The sequence below is a fragment of the Mauremys mutica genome, chromosome 19, assembly GCF_020497125.1.
Source record: "Mauremys mutica isolate MM-2020 ecotype Southern chromosome 19, ASM2049712v1, whole genome shotgun sequence".
Classification (NCBI taxonomy): Eukaryota; Metazoa; Chordata; order Testudines; family Geoemydidae; genus Mauremys; species Mauremys mutica.
In genome coordinates, this window is record NC_059090.1 from 26,806,571 (window position 1) to 26,825,858 (window position 19,288).

General features: G+C 41.1%; 1 protein-coding gene across 1 annotated transcript in view; it reads left to right on the plus strand.

The window, feature by feature from the left end:
* Window positions 1–15,921, plus strand: part of YWHAE (tyrosine 3-monooxygenase/tryptophan 5-monooxygenase activation protein epsilon) — a 62,488-nt gene extending 46,567 nt beyond the window's left edge. Inside the window, exons 5-6 of the mRNA XM_044993705.1 lie at window positions 983–1,119; window positions 14,922–15,921. Of these exons, the coding sequence (XP_044849640.1) occupies window positions 983–1,119; window positions 14,922–14,974 (190 nt within the window). The 3' untranslated portion in view covers window positions 14,975–15,921. The remainder of the gene's footprint in view (window positions 1–982; window positions 1,120–14,921) is intronic.
* Window positions 15,922–19,288: the final 3,367 nt, after the last annotated feature.

Here is a 19,288-nt window from a genome sequence, read left to right on the forward strand (position 1 = left end):
CTCAGTTCCCCTTTCAGAATCCCGAGTAACTCCATTTCATGCTGTCCTGCTTCAACAGCCCTCCTTGGAACCAGTTTATGATGATAACATTGTACAAATGGTCCAGAATATCCCAACCCATAGTCCACTTATCACCCCAGTGCAAGTAGTCACTAAAATCCCAAGACACCTTCTCCCTCAATGTCTTGTATATCCTACACCAATGTCTTCAGCCACACCTGGACTCTCAGTTCTCTTCTGCCCCTCTGCCAGGACAGCCACATCAGCCCTTCCAGCTAGAGGGCAACCCCACTGTTCTCAGTGGGAATGCCCACAACCTCTCTGCTGATAGCTCACCTTTACCTTAGGAGCATCCTTCACTCCTCCGGCCCTCCCATTGTTCCCTTGGATCCAGCTTTCTGGTGTGGAGATGTCAATAAGTAAGCTTCTCTGCTGCTCCCCTGTCTTCAACCCTTGCCTTTGGCTCTCTTAGAGCCAGCAAGCACCTCCCTCTGCTGCTGTCTTGCATCTAGCCCTGGATCAGGGATGCTAACCAACAAACCTCTCTTGCTGCGTGCCTGCCTTGAGTCTTCTCCCAGGAACCACATACAGTCTTCTGGGTCTGGCAGCTCACCTGTCCCTTTCCCAGCTGACTCAGTGGGTGCTCTTAAGTGAGCCCTCACTGACTAGGTCTCTTCTCCTTAGGTCCTAGGTACCCTCTTTTAAGCTCAATTGGAGTTAGCTGATGAGGCACAGGAGCATTGGCTCTTACCTTATTAAAGGCCCAGTGTCATCCTGTGACATAGAATCCAAGTGACTTTGAAGTCAATGGGACGTAAGCTCTTAAGTATTTAGGTGCTCTTGAAAATTTTACCCAAAACTGGTAGCTGTGGTCTCATTACTGAACTAAAAAAATCTTGTTTGTTCAATGAAACAAGTTAAGCTAGATACCTTTATAGGTGTTTGTTTTATGACATCTTACATATTAATCTGATATTTGTAGGTTGGCAAAAGCAGCTTTTGATGATGCTATTGCAGAACTGGATACACTGAGTGAAGAAAGTTATAAAGACTCTACACTTATCATGCAGTTGTTACGTGATAACCTGACACTATGGACTTCAGATATGCAGGGTGATGGTAAGTAGACATCTGCTCTAAAATGCTGCTCCACCCTTTATCTCCCAAAAAAATGCAAGTTAAGCTAAAGGGGACCTGCAAGCATGTAGGTGTGGGGTGGATTTGGACTTGTGAACTTTTTTGTTTGATTGTGTTTTCCTTACAGCTTACAATAGCGAATTTCTATCTTCCCTTCTTATGTTGGATGATATGTTGGATCCTTAAAAGAGGTTTTCTCCCTGTTAAATTAAAATATTTGGTTTCAGCAATAACCCTTTTGAGGACAGAAGTTATTTTTCATTTAATCAGGTTTAATTTCCTTGGTGCTTGTCATCTTTCCAGTTGTCCATAGTCCATAAACCTGAACTTCTAATAAGTAAGTCTAGCAGGAAGACCAGTCTTCTTTCCCTTCCCCCTTAAGTTCCCTACTATCACCATTATTCAGGGTTTTTCTACACTTTAAAACAAACCAACCAACCTCAAAACACAAGCCTCCTATTTTTCCTCTTCAGGTCAGCGTTAATATCTCCATAGGCATTTGGATTCATGGAGGAATGAGTAAATGTTCCTAGTAGGACTGTCAAGCAATTAAAAAAATAATTGCGATTAATCGCACAATTAATTGCGCTGTTAATAGAATACCATTTATTGAAATATTTTTAGATGTTTTCTACATTTTCAGATGTTTTTAATTACAACACAATACGAAGTGTACAGTGCTCACTTTATATTTTTATTACAAAGATTTATGCTATAAAAACAAAATAAATAGTATTTTTCAATTTACCTCATACAAGTACTGTAGTGCAATCTCTAGTGAAAGTGCAACTTACAAATTTAGTTTTGTTACATAACTGCACTCAAACAAAACAATGTATAACTGTTGTAGCTGGTGTCTGCAAGATATTTATGTGGCAGATGTGCTAAAGATCCATATACCTCTTCATGCCTCGGCCATCATTCCAGAGGACATGCTTCCATGCTGATGAGTCTCATTAAAAAAGGGTGTTAATTACATTTGCAACTGAACTCCTTGGGGGGAGAATTGTATGTCTCCTGCTCTGTTTTACCCACATTCTGCTATAGATTTCAAGTTTATAGTAGTCTTGGATGATGACTCAGCACATGTTTTAAGAATGCGTTCACTGCAGATTTGACAAAATGCAAAGAAGGTACCTGTGACGGGTTGGGTCACAGAAACCCCCTTGGGACTGCCACCTGATGTGCTGGGACTACTTCTAAGCCTGTTTTCTCTGGCATCTTGGGACTTCAGTACCTTGCCTGGTTGTGCCAGACACGCTAGCTGGCTACAAACATAGATCCAGGTCTGAACCACGTCCTCCACAAGCTGCAGGCTTAACTGAAAACAGCTTACGAAGTACTCCTGTCTCCAACACCCAGATACCCCGCTCCCAATGGGATCCAAACCCCAAATAAATCCATTTTACTCTGTATAAAGCTTATACAAGGTAAACTCATAAATTGTTCACCCTCTAACACTGATAGAGAGAGATGCACTGCTGTTTTCTTCCCCAGGAATTAATTGCTTGCTCTGGATTAATAAGCAAAAAGTGATTTTATTAAGTATAAAAAGTAGGATTTAAGTGGTTCTAGGTAATAACCAAACCAAGGAAGTTACCAAGCAAAATAAAATAAAACATGCAGGTCTAAGCCTAATACAGTAGGAAACTAAATGCAGGTAAATCTCACCCTCAGAGATGTTCCAATAAGCTTCTTTGACAGACTAGACTTCCTCCTAGTCTGGGTTCAGCAATCACTCTCACCCCTGTAGTTATTGTCCTTTGTTCCAGTTTCTTTCAGGCATCTCTTTAGGGTAGAGAGGCCATCTCTTGAGCCAGCTGAAGACAAAATGGAGATGTTTGCAGGGGCTTACATAGTATCTCTTTTGTGGGTGGAAACCCCCCTCTTCCCTGTGTAGAAACACAGCTACAAGATGGAGTTTTGGAGTCATATGGTCAAGTCACATGTCTATGCATGACTCAGTTCTTTACAGGCTGATGCCATTGCCCATATGCTAGTTTGAAAGTTCCCAAGAAAGCTCAGATGTGGATTGGTGTGTCTCAAGGTCCATTGTTAGTTAAGTACTCCCAATTCCTTGAATAACCCCTTCACACTATGTTGACCAAATCTGCCTTAGGTACTTCCTACAGCAAACACTTTAAATACAAACATAGAGCCAACACTCATAACTTCAGATATAAAAATGATACATGCATACGAATAGGATGAATACATTCAGTGGAACGTAACCTTTGCAAAGATACGTTACATGGCATATCTAGCGTAAAACATATTCCAGTTATGTCATATTTACACTCATAAGCATGTTTCTATAAAACATTATGGGGTGCAATGTTACGGTACCAATGTCAGATTTATAAAGATAGGTACAGCACTCGACCCAAGATTTAAGAATTCTGAAGTGCCTTCCAAAATTTGAGAGGGATGAGGTGTGGAGCATGCTTTCAGAAGTCTTAAAAGAGTAACACTCTGATGCGGAAACTGCAGAACCCGAACCACCAAAAAAGAAAATCAAGCTTCTGTTACTGGCATCTTTAGCTATCTTTAGAAATCTCACATTGGTACCTTCTTTGCATTTTGTTAAATCTGCAGTGAAAGTGTTCTTGAAATGAACAACATGGCTGGGTCATCACCCGAGACTCATATAACATGAAATATATGGCAAAATGCGGGTAAAACAGGAGACCTACAGTTCTCCCCCAAGGAGTTCAGTCACAAATTTAATTAATGTATTATTTTTTTAATGAGTGTCATCAGCATGGAAGCATGTCCTTTGGAATGATGGCTGAAGCATGATGGGGCATATGAATGTTTAGCATATCTGGCATGTAAATTCCTTGCAATGTTGGCTCCAAAAGTACCATGCATCTGTTCTCACTTTTCAGGTGACATTGTAAATAAGAAGCGAACAGCATATCTCCCATAAATGCAGAGTTGTTTTTCTTAGCGATTGGCTGAACAAGAAGTAGGACTGAGTGGACTTGTCGGCTCTCTAAATTTTGCCTTATTTTGGTTTTGAGTGCAATTAAAAAAAAAAAAATCTGTAAGTTGCACTTTCACGATAGAGATTGGTATGAAGTGAATTGAAAAATACGATTTCTTTTGTTTATCATCTGTACAGTGCAAATAATTGTGATAAAAATATAAATTGAGCACTGTACTTTTTTTATTCTGTTGTAATTGAAATCAGTATATTTGAAAATGTAGGAAACATCCAAAAATATTTATTACATTTCAATTGGTATTCTGTTTAACAGGGCTATTAAAACCTGCAATTAATCACGATTAATTTTTTTGAGTTAATCGTGTGACTTAATTGCAATTGATTTGACGGTCTTATTTACTAGCAGTGGTGGTAGTGATTAATTTGGTGGTGGTATTCCCTTAAAAATAAAAAATTGAGTGCCCCAACAGCATTGTGCTTGGGTGTAGAGCATTGATTAGTTGTTCTTTTCACAAGGATTAAAGAGGTTTATCTTGGTATCCTAGCCAGATTCCTATTTTCAAGTGTTTGTTGGAGGGTACAATCTTTTGAGCCACAGGGCTTTTTTTTTTTTTTTTTTTTTAGATCAAGGGAAGGAAGCAGTATGTCTGAGCTAAATACAGGTTGGGACAGATTGATAAACTGAAAGCGTAATGTGTTGGAGTTGGTCACTTGAAATGAAGTGGGCAATCAGGGGTTAGATTGTTATCCATAAAGGGTTTGAAGTGGATAATTAAGGGGTAGTAGTTGGTGTGGTCTGTTAAATTGTTGTAATGAGCCATAAGACCAATGTCCCTCTTAAATCCATGTTTTCTTGTGTCTAGCAGAGCTATGAATTCAAGTCCCAGGCTTGTTTTTTTGAAAGGTGTTCTGCAGGTTTCCCCTGAGGAGAAGTATTGAAAGGTTAGGTATGGAGTGATCGCTTTGAAAAGTGTTCACTCACCAGTGATAGTGGTTTTTGTCTTCTATAATTTTTCTGTGTGAGATCATTCTAGAGCATAGTGATTGTCTGGTTTCACCCATATAGTTGTTGGGGCATTTGATGCACTGGATGAGGTATACCACATGTTGTGATAAGCATGTGTAGGACCCGTTAATATTGAAAGGTGTATTGTGGGGCAGTATTGATCATTGTAACTATAGAGATATCTGCAGGTTTTGCATCTGTTGTAGCAGGGTTCAATGCCACTTTGAGTTGTCTCTTGGTATGTGGCGAACTTGCTTCTAATATTGAACTTTGTAAGGTTGTTCTATTGATAGTAATCTTTTTTCCTCAGAGTACTTGCCTCCGTGTGCATGGGGCTGGAAAATCATGCAAGTAGCATCTGTTGGTCCATCCCTGTGCTCTGGTTCTTCTCATGCTCTGCACGGAGGCTATAAGGGGAGGTGTGGACTGGCTCCCTCTTCAGTTCCTCCTTACCACCACCGCATGGCCTGAGCTGGAATTCTGTATCTGGAACTATCCTCTCATTGTCTTCATTCCTGTAAATATAATTGTGTATAGTTTTACTGTTTTTATATTATTTTACTGTAGCTGCGTTTGTCCTCACCCTGGGGACCTTCTGTACCCACTTTTGGGCGTACCACTATGCACAAAATTCTGGAGTTCAGTAACTGGCACCTGCCCTTGCTCTTTGTTAGTGACTACCTTTGGTGCCTTCAGCTTGCTCATACCTCAGTCAGGCACAGTTTCTGTCACTCCTTTCCATTCCGGAGCAGAGATGGACGAGAGCTCTGAGTGAAGAAGTTCCTCAGGGAGAAAGCCACGAGACTGTCAGTGACATACAGTTGGCGGAGATTCCCCATTTACCTCAGCTGTGGTCCTCAAACAGCACACCCTCCGAACATGAGCTTTGGAGCAAAGACTGGATCAGATTGATCTACAGACTGTCTCTTGGGCTCCTCATGAAACTAGGGAGTCCTTTCACAGGCATAAAATCAGATTTCCCCCATAAGCCTGCTTGAAGAGAAGGATCCCTCTCTAACTTCTTACAAGTTGGATGAGCCTTTGCACACAGGTCCCAACCATGAAGGGAAAATGTGCAGGAGTAAAGCTCCAGTGGTACTAACCTTGGTAACAAACACCAGTGCTGGCCGTGACCTCTAACTAGCTGAAGGACTGACAACTGTAACAACCAAAAGCTCCAACTGAGGTGCTCTTTCTTTCTCCTTGGTACTGGACTGACCCTGTAAAGACCCACTGACCACTAAGTCTGACATGGCATGGGATCTGACAGAACCAACAACTGGGACCCTTGTACCCCTGGATTGGCTGAGATCCTCTGGGATAGTATATATATCTTTGCACTCCTGGACCCACAATCTCTTCTACTTTTGTGCCCAGTCCTTCTCAGGGAAACCCCAGAAGAGGATACAACCTCAAGGAGAAAGAATTACTTTCCTAATCCATTTGTGAGCCAGGGCTTCCTCACCAGCTCTGATGGTGGTATTGAATGAAGCAGGATCCAGCCTTCCCATTGGCTGAAACGGATGTCAAGATAAAACATCCTTCTGCCTCCCCCCCGCCTAGGTATTTCTTGGACCTGTCCTCTGCCCAGGCAGGGTCACCCTCCAGGAGATTGCTGGTACCCAATGCCTTGGGGCCCCCTCAACTAGCCTTTGATCCTTCTTACTGGCCCTGTTGGTGTCCAGAGGATCCTTATGCACAACTCCTTAGATACATGTGCTCTACTAGATAGTCACATAATCCCTCTCCTCCTAGACAATGGCACCCAACTCTATAGGAGTACATGGAAGAGGAAGATGATGAGCTGGTACCAATAGGCATACCCCCCTCCTTATTTGAGGAGCTTCACCATCCCCACCAGATTACCATAGGTACTATCAAGCTCTTGCAGAGGGTGGTTGCAGAACTTCACATTCCATTAGAAGTCCAAGATACACAGTATAAGCTTTTGGATATCCTGCAGTCCACAGAACCCAACAGGGTAGCTCTCCTGGTGAATGAAGCTGTTATGGAACCAGCTAGGCATACACTGACAATATGTACTCCTACCCCTAAAAGGGCTAAAAAATATTATTTTGTGTCTGTAAAAGGGGTAGTATTCTTGTTCTCGCACCCTGTCCCCAATTCCTAGTAGAACAAGCAGCCATGGAAAGATCAAAGCAGCAACACCTTAAAATCACCCTTCTCTATGTGGGTGCAACAGAATCAGTATCAGGGTCAGCAGGTATTTCTGCAGTTTTAGACTACCTTCTCACTCTAAAGACATCTGGTTTCTCTGTTAGCTCACTGGATATCAACCTAGCTGAATTAGTCCATTTCATCCTCTGGTAATGGCTATTCTATTTTTTACTCATGTGTTAACCACCAGTTTTCTAAAGGGTGTGACTGGGAACTTACTACTTCAGTCTCCTACTTTCATCACTTACTGGACCATCTTTTGAACTGTTGGTTGACCCTGTGCTTGATGTCCCATCTGTCTATGAAAGTTGCCTTCCAGGTTGCCATTGTCAGCCAAGGAGGGAGAGGTGAGCTTGGAGTCAATTGGGGCCAACCTGCCCCAGTCACTACATTTCATAAAGAGACGTTACCCCTTGGCCTCCACCCAAAATTGATCCTGAAGGTAATTTCTGAGTTACACATAAACAAATCAATTCACTTACCAATATTCTTATTGAAGCCTCGTGCTTTTAGAGAGGAGAGGAGGCTTCATTCTTTCAGTGTCAGAACAAGCACTAGTGTTCAACCTGCAAAGAACAAAACCTGTTCAGAAATCACCTAGACTATTTGTTGCTGTAGCAGACCAACCACTGGCTGTTCAGACTCTTACTGCTCAAACTCTTAAATCGATTTCTGGCTATATTCTCCTTTGCTATCAGTTGATGGATATCCCTACCTGGGAGCATTTCACTAGAGCACAGGCAGGATCAGTACCATCTCTCTGAGATGTGCCTATGCTGGACATTTTTAAGGGGGCAACCAGGAGTAACAGCTGTATTTTTCACAAGACATTATGCTTTGGTCCAGGCCTCTTCTGCTGATGCAACCTTGGGGTTTCCATTGTTACAGGCGTCTATACTGCCTGCATCCTTGCACCCCTTTCCGAGTACTGCTTGCCATTCATCTGTGTGTGGAATACACATAGGAACCAGGACTTGAGGAAATAAACAGCACTTACTTGTAACTAGAGGTTCTTTGAGATGTGTGGTCCCTATCTGTATTCCACTACCTGTTCTCCTTCCCCTCTGCTTTGGATCATACCTAGATTTTTGGTAGAGAAGGAACATTAGAGGTGACCAGTTCATGCTTTCCCTTATGCCCTCAGTGTAGAGCACGAGGAGAACCAGGGCACAGGTGTGGACCAAAGGATGCTACTTGGAAGACTTTACCAGTCTCAAGTGCGTGGTGTTCATGCATACCCACATGTGGAATACAGATAGGGACCACACATCTCAAAGAACCTCAAATTACAGGTAGGTAACCTTAATTTATTGGGCTAGATCATTAATAGAGATCTAGACTACTCACCTTCTGTTCCTACTTCCTTGAAGTCTGACATTTTCTGAGTAAGTGAAAGGAACCACAGACTCTTCCCTCCCACCCCCCCAAATGTAACCCTCGGTCCAAACTTCAGGTTTCACAAGGGAGCACACATGGTGCTCCTATGTGTTTCTAGAGCAGTGGTTTTCAACCTGTAACCTTTCCAAAGAGGTCCGCACCTCCATTTGAAATTTTTAGGAGTCTAGCAAATGAGAAAAGGTTGAAAGCCACTGTTCTAGACAGCATTTCAACTGGTGCAGAAAGTTCCATGTTCAAGTTTATGGATCTGTACAGATAGTATACTACACTTAGTGGTAAATGCAGTCATCCCTTTGATTAGATGCTCAAAATCATTGTTCCTTTAGTATGGTGGTTGCCCTTTGATGAAACCAAGTGGGATTAGTGTCAGTGATGCACTGAAGTTTGCCTTGCTACCGTGAGGTACCAGTGCATTGTGTCTCATTCTGAGTAGCTGTGCTTAGTTGAATGCAAGTTCATTAAAATGTGTTCAGTAGAATCCATAGAAATTAGATAGGAAAAACTATTTATCGTAGGTCACTTTGTTCCTCTCCCTGCCAATGCAAATTATTCATTCAAGCATTCATTTTTTGTTGTCCTAATCAAGTATTGGGCTTCTGCTTCCTTGGCTCCATGCCCTAGTAGAGTTGGCTTTTCCTGATGTTCCAACTGACTTTTTTTCCCTTTTTCAACTTAATCTCATTGCTTTCCTGGTGTTTATTATTAAACAGGATATCTGAAAACCACTTGTCTGCTCATAAACTATTGAAAAATTATCTTCACAATTCTAACTAAAATAATGGGAAATTTCAGGTCAGCAAACTATATTTACAAAATTGGAATTTGACTAGTGGACTGATTAATCTTTGTAAAAAGAAATAACACTGTAGTGATGATAGCTAGTATGTTAGAATATGTAACAATACAGTTACTAGTATGTGCGGCCCCCCCCCACCTTCCCCCATAGGCAAGTAACAACCACACTGGATGCTTCTTGAGATCATGCCTTATCAGTCAATACACCTTCACTTTTTTGATCATCTTGGTGAGCAGAGCAATAGATATCATTGGGATGTGAGGTTGCTACTCAGAACCGCATGGGAGAAAAATGTTACATTAATCACCTCCTGAAAATTAGGCTTGCTATGGATATTATAGACTTCGATTTGTGTAAGATGTTTGACTTGATACTGCCCAACATTTTGTTTAAAAACTAGAATATCAGATTAATTTTGGATACAGTAAACAGATTAAAAACTGGCTGATAGGTCTCAAAATGTAATTATAAATGGGGAATCATCAAAGGGATGTTTCTAGTGAGGTCCAACAGGCATTGGTTCTTGGCCCTAGGCTATTAAACACTTACTGATAACCTAGATGCAAACATCAAATCATCAGTGATAGTTTGCAGATGATCCAAAAATTTGGGGGAGTGGTAAATAATGAACAGGACAGGTCACTGATTCAGTGGATTGCTTGGTAAGCTGGGCACAAGCAAACAGTGTGTTTTAACATGGCTAAATGTATGTGTTCTACAACAAAGAATGTAGGCCATACTTACAGGATGGGGGACTCTCTCCTGGGAAGCAGTGACTCTGAAAAAGATGAGCGTGTCATGGTAGATAATCAGCTGAATGTGATGCTGTGACCAAAAGAGCTAATATGATCCTGGGATGCATAAATGGTACTCTCAAACAGGATACTCCTGGGGGAATTCTGTGCCAAAAAATTAAAAAATCTGCACACATTTCAAAATTATGCATATGTTTTGTCAAAATAACACAATATAATCACTCCAGTTTCAATTATTTTGGTAATTTATTTCAAAATATGTTAACAAGTATGTCAACACCCATAGCATCAAAAAAGATTCCCCCAGGAGTAGAGAGTTAAAGAAATCCCCATGACAACCCAGTTCCAGTTGGGGGGTTCTGGAGGGAGCTTCATGGGGCCCCTGGAGCCCAGACACCTGCAGTCCCCCAACTCCCCAGAGCCCAGCTGTGGGGCCTCCCTCCTCCCCCTAGAGCCCAGTTTAATGTGAAATATTGTTATTGATAAAGGTCTCTTTCTTTGACTTTGATTTTTCTAATATTAATGCAATTTTTAGTAACTATGCTAAATTTAGAACTTCTGTAAAATCGGGGGGGGGGGGGTTTGGACTGGTAGTATCTGATTATTAGGGCCCTACCAAATTCACACTTCATTTTGATCAATTTCACAGTCACATGAATTTAAAAATTGTAAATTTCATTATTTCAGCTATTTAAATCTGAAATTTCACAGTGTTGTAATTGTAGGGGTCCTGACCCAAAAAGGAGTGGGGGGCAAGGGTCTCAAGGTTATTTGGGGGTGGGTGTTGCAGTACTGCTACCTTTACTTCTGTGCTGCTGCTGGCGGTAGCACTGCCTTCAGAGCTGGAGAGCGGCAGCTGCTGACCAGGAGCCCAGCTCTGTAGGCAGAGGCGCTGCTGCCTGCAGAGCTGGGCCCTCAGTAATCAGCCACCACTCTCTGGCCACCCAGCTCTGAAGGCAGCAGCACAGGATACTACTGACAGAATTCAGTTCATATGGCCCACATATTTCTGTGCCTCCCATGCAGAAAAATGTAAAAGAAATCTGCAGGGGAGACACACGTCTCTTCCCTATCCGCCCAGGCAGCATATCTGTTCCAGCGTGCCTGGAGCAGCTGCAGAGATGCAGATCACTGCAGGGGGAGGAGGTCTGGGTGTGCGTGCCTGTGGGGAGACATTGATCACCTTCGGGGAGGGGCTGGCCAACAAGCGAGAGAGACTCTGTGCCTCTCGCTTGATAATGCGGCTCGAGGGGCGTGAAGGAAGGTAGGATTTTTTCTTAGGCAGGAGGAAAACTCTCTCCCCAGGCAGAAATGTAGCAGCCTGCCTAGTAAAATGTCACTTCTTGAGAATTGAAAAAAACACTTAATATTACTATCATGTTAACTTAAAAACAATCAATTTTCAGTAAAGAAAATAGCATGTGTGTTGAGAAAAACAAAACAAATACCCACCAACACTTTTTGTTAATGTTGCTGTTGATGGTTAATTTATCTCCAGTCTCTGTGGCAGAAATGTAGCAGCCTTTCTGCATAGTAACATTAATTATCCTAGGGTTAGTTAACTGTTCCCATTCTCAGTCAATTCACCCAGGAGCATAAAACCTGTAAAAGTTAAGGCCCCTACATTGCCAGGGTGATGTAAAGCCTTATAAATGTCAGCAAGGGAATCCGCTAGGAAGATCTATGCACTTTCTCACTTTTTTCCTGTGCCAAAGTGGCACAATGGGGTTAGATTTTTACTTACCCTTTTTTTAATAAAAGACTTTTGAGGGCAAAATAAAATATTTACCAAGTAGTCAATAAGATGTCAGGACAATCAGAAACAAGCACTTTCCAAACTACCCAGCTAGGTACAGGAGAATGATCAGCGAAACTGTATGACTTTCATGTGTGAAAGTCTGAGCAATTTAAAATGACATTCTACTTTTTTTTTCTCTCCTCTCTTTGGTGTTCTGTTATGTGATTTAAATGAAAATCCGGGATTGTAACTGGAATGCAGGGTATTAGTTACCAAGTATTTGGAACTTTCATGTGTTAGGAAATGCTGAATAGTTATTGTGACTTTTTTCTGTATTGTAGTTTAAATAACTTACCAAAACAGTTGAAACTGGTGTGATTATATTGCATTATTTTGACAAATAAAATTTGCAGAATTTTAAATGTTTTGGTGCAGAATCCCCCCAGGAGTAGTGGGAGTAAGAGTGGCATAGTATGGCATTGCCACCCTAAAATAACCTTGCAACTCCAACTCCCTTTTGGGTCAGCACTCCCAATTTTGAGAAATGCTGGTCTCCACTGTAAAATCTGTATAGTACAGGGTAAAAGCACAAAAAGACCAGATTTCACGGTTCATGATGTGTTTTTCATGGCCATGAATGTGGTATGGCCCTATTGCTTGTGAACCCATTTAATATGGGCACTGATGTGTACTGATGTATACAAAAAGCATAATGTATATGCACCTGTTTGTGTACATGTGAGAAATTGCCTTAAAAAAATGAAAGGGAGGACTTTATTTTACTATATAACTACTAATTTATCTGGTAAATCAGTGACCCAATAAAACTGTAGTTCTAGTTTGGCTTTAACTAATTCTGTTCACTTTTGATTGAATTCTGTAGGTTCTGTATCCCTGTTCCTTAACAAATTTGCTGTCACTGGGCTTCTACAGCTCTCCATCTCGTATCTTTTAACCACGTGTCATATCCAAGCTGTTAATTTATTTTCATGCTTGTAATCTTGTCTTTCATATGATTTCTGTTTTCCCCTTCTTTCCTGCTATGTAGATTCCTAAAGGAAAGTCCAACTGTTCATTTCCTAAAAACTCTACTTTGTAAGTCCTCATCATGGCTCAGTGAAGTTTTTCACCTTCAGTTTTCCTCTTGTCACTAATAATGCTTTGCATACTATTATCCTGCAGCTGATAAATTGCTTGTATCTGACTCCAGTCCAGGGCTAAGCACTTTTCTACCCATTCATGACCTGTCTCCGCTACGCAGCATCAGCTGTAACTGACCTGAATAGACCTAGGCATTTTTGTAACTGGACTGGATAGATATTAAGAATACGTGGGCATGAAAAGTACGTTCACTTTAGTCTGTTATATAGTATTTGCTTAAGTGTGCCTGTGAGAGCATGCTCAGATCTTCTGTACATATTAACCATCTTCCTGGGCTAGGTCTTCTACTGTTTTGCTCTTTAAATTGAGTTGATCTGTCATATAATTTTGTGTGGTGTTTTTTGTACAGGTAGGTTTTTTGTTCGCCATAAATTATATCTTCCAAAATCTCCCTTACATTGTACCTAGTGCTAATCCTGGAGATGCCCTTTGCAGGCATTTTGATTGGAAGCTAAAAGTCATTTGACTGATTTGATTGGTTTTTACAGCAAATTGTTTGAATGGACAGTCCTGTTTATATGTTGTCTCCTGGAGGCAGAACTATTTCATTGTGGTTAAGAGTAGTATAGAAAAAATGTACCTGAATTACTTCAATTGATTTGACCCATGCACATGTTGCAGGACTAGCTTTCGTATGTTAAGAATTGTTCACTTTATGTAGTTCCATTGGATTTCAGGAAAAGGCATAGACAAATGGCAAGCATGCTTCTAGTTGGGGGAGTGGGAAGGGACAACTTGTTTAGACCTCATTGAGGCAACAGTTCAGATGAAAAAGCTGGTTTTTCACTGCATGTTGCAGCCCAGGTAAATAGCTCCAAACTAATTGACATCAAACAAGAAGCATGAGAGAGAATCTGCCTAAAATGTCGTCTTTAATAACTTCAGGTCCAGGATTCTTGGCTTGTTTTTCTGCATTAGAGTTGCAAAGTTGGAAACTGTATTCATACCAGTTTTGATTGGTAACACTAATATACAGTGCAACTTCAGTGGAGCTCTTTTGCAAAATTGACTGTAGCACTGAGACTGAGGTGGCCTTCTCATCACTAGAAGGGGCTTGCCTGGTATAGCTATCCTCATAAACTCTCCCAGTGGAGATGCTGCCATTACAGGCAACAGTTCTTTTGTCAGAATAGCTTATACTAGTTCCTTGAACAAAATAAGCTATATCAGCAAAAGGACACTTTGCCAGAGGAAATGCATCTACACTTGGGCTTTTGCCAACGTAGCTATGTTGATTGGGGATGGTGGATTTTTTTCCACACACCTAAATGAGAGCTATGCCAACTAAACTTCCAAATGTAGATCAGGCCTAAGCAAAATGAGTGGCAGATGTTTCATTTTTTAAATACCATTTCTTCATTTAAGTCAACATTGTTCATTTTTTAACAGTAAAAGTTAGATTATTAGGGAAGTATGATTTGATCTGTTGTGTGGTTGTAGTCGTCGCTAGGTTTGTGTTGATTTTCAGTTATTCCATAATTTTGACTTGGCTGTGCCTTTTTAGAGAGCATCTAGTTTGATATGTGCATCTTTTCATTGTCAGTTTATTGGTTCTTGGATGGCTCTGTCCTAGCTGGGAACATGTACTAATAGCCTGTGGCATAATTCAGTGTTTAAAAAACGTGGCAAGCTTGGAGTGCAGAACTTTTTCTTTGGAAGGACTTTGCATTAAAACTGGTTTTATAAATATGTTCTATATATGATTAAACTGCATGAAAATAGTCAATGTCAAGATGTTAGCAACTTTGTAGGTTTCCTGTATAGAAATGATGAAGCAGCTGACTACATTTTTACACCTTTTGTAGGTGAAGAACAGAATAAAGAAGCGCTGCAGGATGTGGAAGATGAAAACCAGTGAGACACCATGGCCAACAAGAGAACCCATCTCTGACCACACCCACCCTCCCCAACAAATCCCTCAGTGTCACTCTGAGAACCACCAAATCTGACTTTTACATTGGGTCTCAGACTTTAGGTTCCTGCCCTCTTGGGTTTCTTTTTTTCCTTTTTTTTTTTAATTTAATTTTATTTTTTTGGGGGTGTTTTTTTGTTTTTTTGTTTTTGGGGGGGTTTGGGGTTTTTTTTGTTTTTACACAGTTTAAAAGTTCTTAAAGGCAAGAGTGAATTTCTGTGGATTTTACTGGTGCCAGCTTTTAGGTTCTTTAAGACACTAACAGGACTGCATAAAGATTTTTTCAGCATTACTGTATTGTCTTCTGCCAGATGTGACAATTATTATTATAAGTGAATATTACATCTGAAAGCCATTAGACTTCTAGGGGAGAGATTTGTTATCGCACTGTAGGGCGCATGTGATGGCATTTTTCCTTTTTTATAATTGTTTAAACTGAATTTTATACCAGTGTTTAAACTTAATTGGGTGTTTAGCTTGAAGTTTCAGGTTGCATTGGAACGTTTATTGTAGTGATTTTACTGTTTTAAAAAAAAAAAGTTTCCAAACTGCTGAAATGTTGCTGAAAAATTTGGTGCTGGTAACAGTTCAACAATCCGTGGCTGCTCATTCTTGCCTACTTTTTACTTTTCCTCAAAGCAGGTTAGCATTGAAGGTGGCATTGAAAAGCCTGCATGTGTGTTCAATATTTTTTTCCCCTTCCCCATCCCTATTCCCCCCTTCGCTCGCTCAACCTCTTTTGTTCAGTATGTGTAACTTGAAGCTAATTTGTACTACTGGATATCTGACTGGAGCCACAGATACAGAATCTGTATTGTTCTTACTGAAACACAGCATGGAATTAACATTAAACTTAAATAAAACAAACCTAAATTAAAAAATGCCAAATATTACTGTGAGTTCCTCTTTTATACTTGGATCAGAATTTAGCTAGAGTTAGACGTTCATACGTTACAAGTAGCAGGAAAATTTGAATATATCAAAGGAGCGGGAAGGGTAATAGGAATAAAAATATATATGCAGGATAGCTTACATTTAAACACTAGTAACAGAAGTATTTGGTAAAGAAATTCAGACAGGAGCGAAGTTCTCACTGAGTTTTTAAGGAGCTTGTTTCTATACTATGTGACAGATTTTCACAAGTTACTAGATTTTGGGTGCCCAACTTGACCCTTTTGAAATCAGGTCCCCTTTAAGGTGTCTGTGGTTGAATACCCAAAATTGCTGATCACTTTTGAAACTTAGTCCCCCTTTCTAAAGAACTGGAGCCATTAGTGTATCTAACACAGGCTGTATGTTAAAGTGCTCATTGTTTCTGCCAGATCTGTTACAATGGGGTTCTTCAGCCTACGTGCAGCTTGGAGGCAGAACCAGACCTGTCAGTCACTGGCTGTGGGGTATTGCCCTGCCTCCAGAAGTTCTCTCCATTTTTTTCTGCTGTCGCAGCAGCAGCAGGCAGGCTCAGCCATACCTCTCTGCTGCCACAGTGTTCTGAGAAAAATTCCAAACTGTATTTCAGATGTTTAAACTAAAATGTGGTTCAGTAATGTTAACCAGCTGTGTCCCAGGGCTGTTTGCTTTTTCTGGGTGAGACTGTCCCCTCAGCTGCACTTCCCCTTCTGAGGATGGAGTAAAGCGAGAAAAGCCAGAGGCAAAAGGAAGGGTCTTTTCATGGTCTCCCCTTGTTGGGAGCTTAGCTGGTTCTGCAGATAGGATGTAATTTTTCCTCAGCCCAGCCCAAGTGGATGGCCTCCGCATGCCCTTTCTCCCTCCTGCCAGGCAGGTTGGGAGAGGGTAGCTCCACTGGGTAAGAAGCAGCCCAGTTTGGGTAGGGTTTCACTTCAGGCAGGAAAAGAGGCAGGGGATTGGAAAAGAGAACAGGGAGAGCATTAGCCACTTGAAACATTTTCAGAGCATTGGAGTCCATTTTTGCTCCTTCTGCTGAAGCAGGATGAGAAGGCAAACTGCCAAAGGGGAAATAAATAGCGTAGTTTACCCTGCTCACCTCCACAGAGAATCAAATCGTAAAATATATATATTTTAAAAAGGTGAGCTAGACTCAGAAGAGTGAACTGTGTATTGTGAAACTATGCTTAGGAGGTCTGCAGCTGCCCCAGACAAAGGTTATAGCTATGTATCCAATATCATTCATGCTGAAAAGACTGAATAATGGGATAGGGATTTTATACCACCCTGAAAGAACTGGGAAAATATCTGGTTGGGACCAGCAGCAGCTGCTGATCACCATGTCCTAATGCCAATGTTCCCAGATTCTGTTGCAGGGTGTTGTCTCCACCACCTTCTACCCCCAGCAGCTGACTACGGAGTGATGAAAGGGACAGCAGCTCCAGCTGTGGAAGAACTGGCAGGTACTAAGGGGCCTCAGCCCATCTCTTATTTATTTCTACTGGTCTGCCCCGACCTCCATATTATGAGGCCAGACAGTTCCTTAGTGGGCACCAGTCAGAATTTAACCTGATAGCCACATTTATCTTCAGTAGTGAAAATATCCCTGGTGGTCAGGGCCTCAGTGGTTCTAAGTGGGGGAGATTTTTACCTGAAGGAGTGGTCTCCTCACTCTATAGGCCCTTTCCAGGCAGCCATGTCTAGCCAGATATTGTCAGCCCCCTCCTTCATAAAAACAACCACGATCTGTCATCTGACAGCCTAGGTTTCCCCTGAATGCTTTCACAAGCAATGCTTACATGGGAAGACAGAATTGCAAGTATGGTTCCTCAACCTTTCTAAGGCGGGGCAGGGGGCACAGGGCCGTTGTATGACAGTTTTTGGATCAGATGATGCAGGTTCCTGGCCATCTTAGTGATATGATGGTAACTATATGAAAAGAAGCTGAAGTTTTTCTGTCAGAAAAATAAACTAACAAACCTGGATCCTGCCAGATGCTATAGAAAGAAATACAGGTCAAATGGCAAATTGAAGCAGCCCATGAAGTACAGGGGGAGAAAATACCTCCTTGCAAGTGTTTCCTAGAACAAGAAGTGCAGGGTCAGTAGCTGCTCGGTGGCCTCAGAACTATCTGCAGGTCTCCCACCAGCCCTTTCCAGAGTTAGAACATTCCTATGCAAAGGCTGTCAAGCGATTAAAAATTAAGCGTGCGATTAATCACGCTGTAAAACAATAATACCAAATATTTGTCCATGTTTTCTACATTTTCAAATATATTGATTTCAGTTATAACCCAGAATTCAAAGTGTAGAGTGCTCACTTTTACAAATTTGCACTGTAAATAAAGGAAAAGAGATAGTATTTTTCATTTCACCTAATGCAAGTACTGTAGCGCAGTCTCTTTACCATGAACTTACAATTGTGTAGTTTAAAAAAAAAGTGCACTCAATGTAAAACTTTAGAGCCTATATGTCCAGTGAGCCCTGCTTCTTGTTTAGCCAATTTCTCAAACAAGTTTGTTTACATTTGTGGGAAATAATGTTACCTGCATCGTGTTTAAAATGTCACCTGAAGGGGTGAGAACAGGCATTTGCATGGCACTGTTGTAGTTGGCCTCACGAGATATTTATGTGCCAGATGCATTAAAGATTCATATGTTCCTTCATGCTTCAACTACCCTTCCAGGGGACATGCATCCACTGCTGATGACTGGTTCTGCTCGATAATGATCCAAAGCAGTGTGGACTGACAGTGACATTATATGATTAAAATATGACAATGTAGATCGTTGTTGCTACCACTGTTACATAATTGCAACAAAAGTATGGCATGTAAGTTGTCTATGGAAAAGTTATGATTTGTTGAATGATTGCTACTTGCATGTATTCATCATTTTTATTTAAATCTGAAGTTTATTAATTACCTGTATTTCAAATGTTTGCTCCTGTGGTAACACTTACAAGGTATTAAGTCAGCACATTGTGAATGAAGTATTCAAGCTGATAGCTCATCAACTAACACAGTGGACCTGGAAGAAGCTTATCTACATCTAATGTACATACTGAATATGTTCTAACTAGAGTATGGGTAATGGCCTCTGTTCTGACTAAGTGAAGCAGCCATGGACATTTGGTTTGCCCATCTCATGCCAAACTAACTCCATCTTGTTACCTTTAATTTTCCACAAACTAGCTTGACTTAGTGTAGACGTGGTCATAGTTGCAAAAAGACTATACTGCTCATTGAGGGGGTTTTATGATGTTGGTGGAGCAGTGGAGTTATATCAGGAGGAGCACTTCAGTGTGTACACTGCCACTTTTGTCAACAAAACTGAATTGTAGACAAGGCCTAAGT